Genomic DNA, 12,553 nt, shown 5'->3' with positions numbered 1-12,553 from the left:
AAAGTTTTTTTTTACTCAATTACATTCGCAGACTTATTCTTTTAAACCACAAGCATAACCATTTTATGCATGGATGAAAATGTATCAAATATTCAGAAATAAAATTTAAAAAAATAGGTTTTCGGTTTAAATTCAGTAAACTAGAGTAAAATTTAAGATTTTAGTTAGAACCTTTGATTTTGAAGAATCTTCAATAGATATATGTAAATAATAAATAAGATAAAAATAAGATGAAAAAATTAGCATTATCTTTTTTTGATATTTCATAATTTAAATCCTGTAATAATAGTTTTCAAAATTGATTATAAACCTTTAATTTGAGCTTAATCTGAAAACAAACCTTGGATTATAGTTCCAGGTCTAAACTCTGCATTTTGAACCAAAATTCAAAACCTGAATTTAAATTCCATATAAGAAAAGGCGAAATTTGTTTCAGGACCCTTAACCAGAAATTTATTTGATTCTGAATTTAATGTTTTGAATATGATTTTTTCAATTATTTATTCGTAGTTAAACTTGTAAATTTAAATAAAATTGTGAATGATGAAATTGTTTCACATTTTTCTGTACACTGGCTTTCCTTCCGCAAAATATTAAAAAGATTTTTTTTATTGCTACGAGAGGAAATAATATTATTTTAGGAAAAGAAAGATTTTTAATGCGGCCCGCACACTTAAACGAGTTTGACATGCCTGGTTTAAGGTAATAAACTCATTTGGATTCCTTTTTTCAATGATAACTGATTCTGTGATTTATACATTTAATCTCTATTCCGATTTAATTCTCAATCGATCATTTTTGCACTTATATCCCTTGAGCTTTGAGGGCTTCCAATTAAATTTTTGTCACATTTAGATAACCAATTTTTCTGATGAGAATCATACTCATAAACGTTTTTTTTTTTGTGTTTCAAAGATATAAAATTGAAGTTCACATGTGGTGAAATTTCTGCTTTGGCTCTGATTGTAACTTTGAATCTTTTTTTTCAAACTTAATTCATATTTTTTTCTCAAAACCTGATTTGAAATTATGATTTAGATTTGAGACACTGAATTGTGGTTCGGAATAAAACCTGATTTTTATTCTTGAATTCTTAAACTCTTATATCTGTATCTCTATGGAATTTGTAGTTTAATTATTTTGTTTATTTTTTTGAATTTTGTCTTCTATGTTTTAAATCTTTATTATACTTCCCAATTGTCATGAGGTAAATATATCCCGATGATACAAAAATGAGAAATAAATTTTGCATTTTTCAGCTCACATAAGAGCATTCATTTTTTTTTTAATTTCTAAACTCTTCCGCGATGTTTGCACGTGATTAATTAACAATTTTTATTTGAAGGTACCAAAACCTATCTTATATGCAGACACCATGGCTATTTGAAGACAGTATACTAAACTCATCTCCAGTTCTTTTACACGTTTGACATTTTTTGTATTCTCTGGGATAGCATTTGATATAAAATCGAATCGAAGGGGCCCCCCGAGAAAATTTGGCACGGCCCCCCCGATGGCTTAATCAGGCCCTGTCTATTGTTGACGAGATGAAAAAAAAACATGAGATATTTACTTAGGTCGAAGTGTCTCAAGAAAAGTTTCCAACTATTCATGGCATGCAGTTGAAATAAAACGTTGAAACAAACCACGCAATGTTAGTTTAACCCCATTGAAACCTAATGGACGGCAATAAAAGTCATTGAACTGTAAATAGTTGGCGCCCCACAAACCCAATAAGGGTTCACTATTTGGAAACCAACTCATTTCATCAGTATATCTTGAAAATGTGTTGTCACCAAATTTTGGCAGTAGGAATATAGGGGTGTTTTTAGGTTATTTTGTCTTAAATTTGTGTAAAATTTTCTACTACACGACTTTAAAGAAAATTATCCCGCTTTTAATTCGAAACATCGACACCTATACGATCTATTAAAAATCTTTCATCGTTTGTGGCAAAGAAGATATTATGATTTTTTAATATTAAAGTAGATCAGTTTAATTTTGCTCAGAACTCATCTAGTTAAATTCATGAGATATTGAAAACAAAAAAAAAGATTACCTCAACTTATTTTTATGTACTTGGTTTGAAATTCAACATTGAGCAAACAACCATTTCCAAGAAAGACCATGACGTCACTGATATGGTCTCTAGTTAACGGTATTGAGCTCGATTCATCGGTGAGACATTCGTCTTATCTATGTCAAGCCAATCACTTATCAGGGTTTCGGTTGCATTCCAAGGAAATTACTATCAATAAATACATAGAAGGAAATCGCGAGTCAGTTAAAGAGTGCGCCTTACTGGGTGTTGCCCCCATATGGCGTTAATGAGAACTGAATAGAAACTCTAAAAGAAATATTTATTGGTTTCCTAATCAGCAAAAATCAGGTGAAATATTTAAACCATCAGTTTTCTTTTTTTTTTGTTTTTTCTAACCGCAATATGGAGTTAGTGAAATTTGAGGATACTTCTTTCAAAACTCAGTTTATGCATAAATTTATCTTCAGAATGCATTTTAATCTAGAACTATCATATAACATACCAACGACAACATCGATAGTCATTATGACTAGCAACATAAAGCTGTTACAGTTGATGATTCATGGAAATTACTAATAACTTTCTAATTATAAGTAGGTAGACAGTTTTTATAAACAAAATAAATTCGTTTCTCAGGTCAAGCACAAAGAAAGGAATATTTTCTTTGACGTGGTGTTCATTAGATTGCTTACTAGGCAGACTTTGAAAAACTTGCCATTATTATCAGCAGCCTTCCAAATTGTCCTTCTTCGGTTCCTGATTTCCTTTTGATTTGTTTTGTGTATTAGCTTTTTATGAGTCTTAGCTAGCTTTGTACTCAGATCAAGGTAACTGCATATTTTAGACCCGAATTTCAATCATCAAATTGTCAAATTGAGTTCATTTGGGCGTATTCAGGTTTAATAGAACGTACACTCTAGGTCATTTTAGACTCGTATTAGTATCTGACTTAATGGAGAACAGGCCCTATTCAGAACTTGTTTGTTTAGTACTAACCTGGAAAACATGCTAATCTGCTTGAATCTATTCACATATATTCCAGATCAAATTTGACAACTTGACAGTCGAATGCAGTAGAGTGTTGTCCTGTTCCAGTTCCGTATTCGGTGCTTATCCAAAAGTTGTTCTAATCCAAAAATAGCAGAAAAAGTAACAGGCTGTTGGCATGGCAATAATGTATAGCCGGGTCATTAATTTAAAAACCCACTATGATTGAAACATAAACTTTCAAATTATTCACCTGGACGCAGATAAAATCGACCATATGGAATTTATTTGAATTTGAAATATGAAAATCTCAAATTACCTTGAGCGCTTGATTGTAGGCTATCTATGAAAAAAAAACCTAAATTCATAATCGTTTTTTCAATCACTAGAAACGTTATGTAGTTTAAAATTTTATAAATAAGTGCGTAAGTTGCTAGTGTAAGAATGTAGCGAAAAATAAAATTCAAAATGCAGGATTCAATGATGCCGAGCAAGCATACTTTTTTGTTCAGTCGTCAAGAATCTTAAGCCGACTGATCTTGATGCGTGATTCGTTTTTTTCGTTTCTCTGTGATACGCATCAGCAAATGATCTTTCCGTAATTGAAACGGTCTACAAGTAACACAGACGGCAGCTTCATTCATTTCAACCGATAGAGCCGCCCGAAGAAGATAGAAGATGAGCGATGTCGCATCTCATTTGTATTTATGGGTTTGGCTCAATTGGGACTCCGCCCTTATTTGTTTCATGTGTTACTGGATAGCACGTTTTGTTGCCCTGCTTTTCGGATGCGTTTCTTCATTCGGGAAAGATGCTTTGCTTGGGAATTGTCGGTTCATCGAACAAATTAAAAGGTTATTTCAAATAAGCACATATTTTCTTTCTATCTGTTCAAAGTTTTGAAAAGCAAAAGGAGAATATTCTACTGCAACCAATAGCCTACCTGTTATGTGGCGGAAATGTTGAAAATTTGAAGAGGAAGAAAATACCAATTGTAGACCTTGGGCGGTTTGGCGATGTTGTCAGAAGTAGGTAAAAAGTTTTCCTTTATATTTTTAAGTTGTACGACAAATTTTTCTTGAAAGGAAAACTTAATTTTAAAAATAATTCAAGGCTGTTGAATTACAAGTTATTAAATCTGGATTTTTATTACGAAAATTCAGCTTGTAGAGGCGACAAAAGTAATTCAAATAAGTACAGTCTAATAAATAGAAGTAACGAATCTTATAATCATTTCATGTGGTTTCCAATAAAATGGCCCTTTAAAAACACAAAATGCTTAAAATATCACAGTGGTTTTCATAGTGGATGGGACGGTGAGCTCAACTTTGAAAGTTGGGGGGCGTTGGAAAGGTTAAGGAGGGCGCTGGAGTCATTTTAATATTCACATTTTTACAAATTAATTGAAATTGAATTTACTTAGAATTGAAATGGCAACAACTACGTTCATCAATAAAATAATATTTGAGAATTCTATATTCAGTACTACTGTAACAGTAGTGTTCAAAACATAAAGAAATCGCGTGAAGCAGCACGCTCTCTTCCAACTTGACTAGTTGCCATTTCTTTCTCGGTTGTAATTCTTCATTAAATTTTTACACATTCCAGTTTAACTATCTAAATAACGCTCCAAAAAATTTGATATATTTTGTAGGTCATATCTGATACTCTATTTTTCTTAATTTGAACTCTATTGAAACATTTTCTTATTTTAACAGCAAAAAAGTTTCTAATTAATTAACAACATTTTTTGTGTGAAACTTGACATTGTGAAAAAAAAAATCCAGTAAAGGGCGAACACAAAATTATTGCGACACCGAAAATGTCATGCCAATTTACTTATTATGTTTATCATCATTTCATACATATATTTATTTCAAAAATCAAAAGAAAAATTAATCGATGGAGCGTTGAGTGTAAAATTTTACGCATTTTCACTTGATGTCCTCCATCAAAGTCTTTACAGTGTCATCCAGTACCAGTTTCTTAGTTTTTTTTTTCATTTTCTTGACATGTCCGTCTCGTCTTTGATTGTCTTCTTGCTCTTCCAAAGTTCCCGCTTCATTATTGCCCAGTACTGCTCCACTGGGCGCAGCTCCGGTCAGTTTGGCGGGTTCATGTTCTTTGGAACAAAATGGACAGAATTGGCAGCATACCACTCCAGGATACTTTCAGAACAGTGGCATGATGCCAAATCTGGCCAAAATAGCGAAGCTCCGGAACTCAGATTTATAGATCTCGCCATTTACTGTGCCCTTTGTCACGAAAGGCTCACTCCTCAGTCCGCAAGAGCAGATGGCCTGCCAAACGAGATATTTGAAGGCGAACTTCGACTTTTTCTTTCACTTAAATTTGTTGTTCAATCGGCTTTAACATACGTTTCGTCGTCCATTCGATTGTTGCCACTCATCGCGGTTTGGGAAGTTCTGTACCTTGTATGTATGTAATCCAGCTCTCTTCTTTGCATTCTGAACGTAGCTCTGCGACATGCCGATCTTTTAAGCCAAATCATGGCTTGAGACGTTGGGATTTGCTTTTATCATCCGCTTCACCAGTTTTCCGAGCTCCTTTCCGTGGTATAAACGTCAACTGCTCCTGAATCCGCTTCAACACTCTGGAGACGGTTGAATGGTGAATGTTCAACATTTCTCCCAACTGCCGGTGCGACAGGTCAAGAAATTGTTCTCCCGACTCACGTTAGTTCACCTCTATTTCGTTGAATCGAAAAAACACGACTCCAAGTATGACAACATGTAAACAATCAATAAGAAAGAGTGCAATATTTGGTTGATTTTACTCAATGGTAAAAAAGTTATGAACTGACGAATGTGTCGCAATAAATTCGTGTTCGCCCTTTAAAAATATTGCTTTCGATATTTTCCATACGAATATTCGTCCTGAAAATAAGGATATTGCCTGTTGGGCGATTAAGAACCTCATTTTCTACCTTGCACCATTTTTGATCGATTTTGACTAAACTTAGCAAGGTTCTAGATCAAACATAATAATATCTTTTTGCTAAATTTAAAGTTTTTTTTGCAGTGAAAATGATAAAAAATGCACTGAATTTACTGATCAACCTCAAGTTTCCCTTTTTGCGGGAATAGTTGATTCTTTTTTCCAGTCACTGTAAAATTTCAAATTTTGTGGAGCGTTAGTTGGATAGTTGAGCTAGAAGGTGTGAATATTTCAGGAAAAAAATTATAACAAAAAGAGAAATGGCAGTTTGTCACAGTTAGAAGATAGTACGCTGCTTTCATTCTGTTTTGAACGCTACTGTATACCAAATTATAGACAGATTTTAAACATAAATATCTATAAGTTCACAGAGTTGTAAAACAAGTTTTCGCCTCTATAGGTCTCAATAACAGACAATTTTTATTTTTCATTTGTAAAAGATTTCATATAGGGGAGATGAGGGCATAACGAGCACCCGAGGCATAATGAGAACTACGCTTTTCTACGAAAGTGCGTATTTTCTTAAATAAATTTTCATGAGGATTTGTTTCGTACTTCCTATAGTATTAATTTTTCACAAAAAAAGGAATCTCCTTATCATCTTTACAGAGATATTTAAAAAAAACTAGCTTGGTTCTCAAGTTACGAAACTATTATAATTTTTGAGCACCACGAAATAAGCTCTTATGATCTTAAAAAAACCTTGATCTATAATGTACGCACTGCAACATGATGTACACATTGTTTCTCAATTTTTATCATCATAAAATTTTTGATTTTTCACTTTTATCAATTTTCAAACACGTTTTTACTTAAATTTGTTGACTAGGGGCATATAGAGCACCATATTATCGAGGCATAATGAGCATTTTCTGCCGTAGAATCTAGCAGCGAATTAAAATTGATTTATAGCGCCACACCTTGACTAGTTTTCATCCGACAATTAAGCCTATTGGTAAGGTGTCGGAGAGGTAATCAAAAGACTAGAGTTAGATTTCTGTTCGAGGTGATTTTTTTCAATTCACAATTCATGATCGATTTTTTTATTGTTACATTATACGGCTAGTAGCATCATCCTCCGAACAAAGCACATAATGTATGAGCGTGCGTGAATTGTTTGTATTCTACAAACAGACCTAGATTATTTAGTTATTGCTTTGTTTGATGAATCTACGACTCACCTGACTTCATCGAATTGAATTCGCTGCTAGATTCCCCGGCAAAAACGCACATCTTGCTCTGATTAATGGTGCTCATACTGCCTCAGGGGGGGGGTTCTCATTATGCCTCCACAGTGGCTGGTTTTCAGCTTTTGGCAAAAATTTTTAAAATGCATTTTTTAACGTTTTCATCTAGTTTTTCACGTTTCAGCCCGTTAGGGAATAGGCTTTTCAAGTGTCTGAACACGAAACAATAATGTAATATTATAGCTATGTTCTATGGTTAAATAACCGTTTTCCTTAAGGTGGCCATTATGCCCCCATCTCCCCTACCATCGGTATATTGACGTGGTTTTTCAAGTTTATGCATAAAGCATAAATTTTGGATGGTAATGCTCGAAAATCTTTGAAATTTATTGTCTTAATAATTTTCAAAAAAAAAGCATTTGAAAAGAGTCTGTGATAAAAAGGCGTCACAGACAAGGTTGCCGAAAAAAAAAATCTGTGTTTTTAAGAAAAACAAACTGGCTTTCTGTGATTTTACCTAAAAAATCTGTGATGGTTTTCTGTTGTGCTATTTCCGTTCATTTCATTGAAAATTCATGATAAATTTACATTTTAGTTGTGAAAAATCAATTAACATAACCAGCCTGATTGTAGTTTTCTAATCCAAAGTAAGAAATCTTAATTTTATATTGACCAAAAGAATTATAATTTTGAAAATCCATTTTAAATTAAAAAATTCTGTTAAAACTCCAGAATTCTGTATTCTGTGGCACAGATTCTGTGATGAAAATTTGTTAAAAACTCTGTGAAATTACAGATTTTCCTGTGATTTCGGCAACCTTGGTCACAGATTTGATCATGACGTTTGGAATGATAAAAATACAAAATTCTGACAAGCCAAGAAAATTTTTGTTTTAAATTTGTCGATATTCAATTCTAAGGAATCTAAAATGAAATTCTGCAATTATCTATCTTGAAGATGAATGCTTTAAGGAAAAAAATGCCTCTTTAGAGATTTCATTTGGTTAAAAGTAGGATAGTTTTCTCTTCAATAACATAGCTCAGATTCATTCTAATAGATTTAGAGACTAACGGTAGAAGAAATTTATAACATAAGATCACAACACAGTCAAAAGTGTCTCCATAATCATATCCTTTAACCCATATTCCCAAAAAAAAATGTTTTGCTAGGATGCAGAGGAGACCTCGGTCCTAAAGCCTGATTTATTCTGTCATTCCTTTCTCTCTTTTCAAATCTATCTATTAACTACTAGGACGTGACCGGCGCCGTTATTGATGTTTAAAGAGAGAGCATCAGTTTTGGGCATTGTGAATGTGCTGTCAATCCCAGACACCATTCTTTTGACCTTTGAACAAAATTGATGGCCTCGGTCAATCACGAAGTAGCAACCATTGGCGATTTGGAACTCATTCTACTGAGCTACGCCTGCGATAATGGAGTTCGAAATGTTCGATTCTGAAACAGATTTAATCTATATGACTTATTTTCTCCTTAATTTCAATAAATTCTAACAGTCGATCAAGCATGTTTGATTTTATGAAATATATAGCATTTCGGGCTCAACGATTAATGGTGGATGTGAGTAGTCAATCAAGCTAAGCTAAGCTAATTTTCTATGATTAAATTTCAAAAGTTATTTGATTTTCGCTTAAATTGTCGGAATGCATTTTTTTGGAACCTATTTAAAAGTTATGGGGCTAAATATATTGGAATATTGGAATAAATATGAATTTCTTCTTTTGTCACACTTTTATTCTAAAATTAAAAAAAAAATAGGTCAGATAGTACTTTTTACAGGCAACAAAACGCTATCAAAATTGTGTATGTCCGATTAGTAGGAAATAAGCTATTAGCAAAAAAAATGTCCCATTTCTAAATGAACTTAGCTTTAGGCGTTTTGTTTACAGGCAACTTTTTTGTTTTCAAGTTTAAGCATTTGTTCTAGAAATTTTGAAATCTATTAATTTCTTTCTTGAGGTTATTGTTATTTGATTTAATTTTATTTAATTTAATTTGAACGAATTTTGTCTTGCTACAAATAATAGGAGCTGGTTTTCCGTTTTTTTTTTCAAGTTAATTATAACATTTTTTGTATGTGCCCCAGAAGATCGTGATTTTTCAACAATCCCAGTTGTATTTTTTTCTAATTTAAAAAAAAACTACTCAGGGGGCGTTGAGCTAAAAAAAAGTAGCAAAAGAGGGCGATGAGTAATTAAAGTTTGAAAACAACATTTTTTTTCTTTCAGCCACATTTTTTCTTTGATACATTTTCTCAATGCATCGTTTGAAATTCATACATTTTGCTTCCACCATTATTTTCACACATCAATTTGCAGTGCATTCACCGTTTACGATTTTAGGTTCAGTTATATTGATAAAGTCTGAAATTTCACACATTAATGTGTGGAATAGACTGACAGTCAGAATTTCAGCGAGTTCAAAATTACACTCAAATATAATCTTTTTAAAAATGCTACTCTACAAAAAATCCTGGTGCCAAGGAGTCGCTGATTTTTTTTTAAATTGTGAATTAATTAAATGGTGTGTTTAAGCCAAGATCTACCATTGTCTCATACATTACGACGGTTTAAGAAGTTGTTAAAGCTCTATAGAAAGCATTTAGTATATTTTATTGGCGTCCATCAAAAAGTGTCCATTTTCACAACACCACCTTTTTCGTGATTGTTTTTTATGATAAGCGGGACCATTTTCATTTTAAATTAGCGGGGAAATTGGTGGAACTAGCAAAGTTTTGAATGTTTGAAAATACTCTTTTTTTATAAACATCACCTATTTTCCTCAAAGAAAAAACCTTGAAAATATTTAATTTATTGATTAAGTGTCACATTTTTTATATAATTTGAATTATTAAACTAAATTTAAATACATTTCCAACTAAACTAGAAAAAAATAATGGGACTAATAAGTCAAATTTGTGAGAGCACTAAATTAGTATTTGATATCAGATAAATTAATAATAGAACCTGTTTGCAGTAACTAATTTTAAAAAGACGAAGATATTCACTCTTATTTCGTGTACCTAGTTGTCAAACTCAAACAAAAGCGTTCTTTTAATGCAGAGTAAAAATAATCAGAATAAAAACAAGCAATATTTATTTGTGAAATTTGTCCATACTGAATACAAACAAGTGTATCTCTAGCAAAAATATTAAACCTACTCCTTTGAGCATTACATTTGATCTTTTTTTTACCATCCAAAATTCCACAAAGCAAAAAATAATCATAATTGCCTCTAAATTTTGAATTACTCACCGCCAAATATTAAAGTCTGCTTCCCAGCGTTGGATCCGATTAGCAGCACACACCAGCGAACAAACCGGGTCCAAATCACCGAATTTTCCAACACACAAAATGTCCTCCTTTGAACCCGCGCCGCCTCAGACTGTGGCAGACAGCCAGGCAAATGCAGCTTCCAAGCGCTTGCCGCAAAGTCCCGGCCACCACTTATGTAGGAAGCTAGGATATGAACCCGAGTGAACGAGAGTAAATATTTATATCCCATTGCAATATTTACTTTCGTTTTACTGCAAATGTGATGGAGCTTCTGGTTTTCTCCCTGGGGCGGCGGTGAATCTTTTTCATTTTTTCGGTGCTCCACCAGCAGATCAGCAAAGCAAGTGATCGGCCAATAACAACCCGAAACGCTTGAACGCTCAAAAATCATGGGACATTATAGGAAAACGGCGTGCGCCGGCTTCGCGTAAAGAACGCTCCATCCCGTCCGTCAGACGTGGTGGAGGATCGACACGGTCGAGGTTAGGTTTTTTTTCCCTGTTGCTACTGGCCTCATGAGCTCATGAAATGGTTGCACGTCGAGGGACAAGTGAACGAAACGAGCCAAGCGGGTGCCGCCGGAGGAAGCAGATCATTTTCTCAAACGAACGAAAATTTTCCTAAAAGTAGAATCGATACGAAATGAAAAGTGTGAAAATAAGCCATCTCTCAACAGGTCATACGAGTCTTCCTGTGACGTAGTTTAGAAAAAGCGGTGAACTGGATGGAAGATTTGCTCTCAAAAAACTTAACAAATTTAAAAAGTCGCTTGAATAATGATTATTATATCTGCAAACTTTGGAAAAAGGATTGACATTTGAACTATTGAAGAACAAAGAAAAAAAATATGCGAAAACTGGAGGGTTTTCATTAAGGAATAGGATAGAGATTAACTTTATGTTATACCTTTTTGTATTTTCGCAACAAGTATGACTTCATATTAGGTTGTTAAAACAAATTTTCGATGCCTGGAAATAGGATTCCAGAATCAGAATCAGAGTTAAAGCTGTTACGAAAACACATATCTAATTTGGGGATGGACAGGAATGGGATGGGAATGAGATGGGAATGGGATGGGAATGGGATGGGCATGGGATGGAAATGGGATGGGGATGGGCTGGGAATGAGATGGGAATGGGATGAGAATGGGATGGAAAAGCTGGAGAACGTGAGATCCAGGACTTACTCGGTCAATAGTGATGTACCACAAGGGAGTCACTTGGGTCCCCTTTTTCACCACTGTTGTGGAAGTCAATTTCCTAACTGGATGAAACTTGAAAAAAGCAGATATAAAGGTTTAAAAATGCATTTTAAATTTTTGTGCCGATATCTGAAAATCAGGCACTGTAGGGGCAGTACAAGCACCATCAAGCGGGGCACGATGAGCGTTTTCTTGATTGACTAGTTTACATCTGACGATTTATCTATTGGTAAAGTGTCAGAGGGATAATCAGAAAACTCAAGTTCGATTCCTGGTCAAGCCGATTTTTTTTCGTTTAGGGGGCATCCATAAATTACGTAACGCTCCTAGGGGGAGGGGGGGGAGTAAGCTCGATCGTTACGAATTGTGACATAGGAGAGGGGGGGAGGATCGCTCATCGTTACGTAACGAATTTTTCCTTAAAAATTTCAGTTTCATCGTAGCTATTTTGATGTCATGCCATTTTAGCAGAATGATAAGCAAACCAAAATCAGCTTTAAATTTGTGAGCTTCAATTTGATTGAAACTGGATTGTAACATTTCCTTTTAAAAAAATCTGAGATAGATTCCTTAAAATGTGTATTGAATATCCGTGAAATAACCGTTGGAAAACCGAATATTGGGTACATTTTTCCGAAGAACTCAATTCAACCATAAGACGGAAATTTTATAATTTTTCCACAATTGATTTGATGCAATTTTGATTATTCCGATGAATATTACTAAGTGGAGTATATTTTACGTAATAAGTTATGTTATGCTCTTTGAACAAAATAAAGTAAACATGGTAGATCATCAGTTAACAATCACAGAGCAACTCGTAATAAGACAATCAATTTATTTTATCACAGAATAATCATCAATGAGTACTAAGAAGCGATTCT

At 33.7% G+C, this 12,553-nt stretch overlaps 1 protein-coding gene across 1 annotated transcript in view; it reads right to left on the bottom strand.

Annotated features, from left to right (window-relative positions):
• LOC129758472 (uncharacterized) overlaps positions 1–10,712 on the bottom strand; it is a 30,446-nt gene extending 19,734 nt beyond the window's left edge. The window contains exon 1 of the mRNA XM_055755979.1: positions 10,448–10,712. Within this exon, the coding sequence (XP_055611954.1) occupies positions 10,448–10,697 (250 nt within the window). The 5' untranslated portion in view covers positions 10,698–10,712. The remainder of the gene's footprint in view (positions 1–10,447) is intronic.
• Between the last annotated feature and the right edge of the window lie 1,841 nt (positions 10,713–12,553).

This window comes from Uranotaenia lowii, chromosome 3 (assembly GCF_029784155.1).
Source record: "Uranotaenia lowii strain MFRU-FL chromosome 3, ASM2978415v1, whole genome shotgun sequence".
Lineage (NCBI taxonomy): Eukaryota > Metazoa > Arthropoda > Insecta > Diptera > Culicidae > Uranotaenia > Uranotaenia lowii.
Note: the sequence above shows the minus strand (reverse complement) of the source record. Positions and strands in the feature narration are given on the sequence as shown.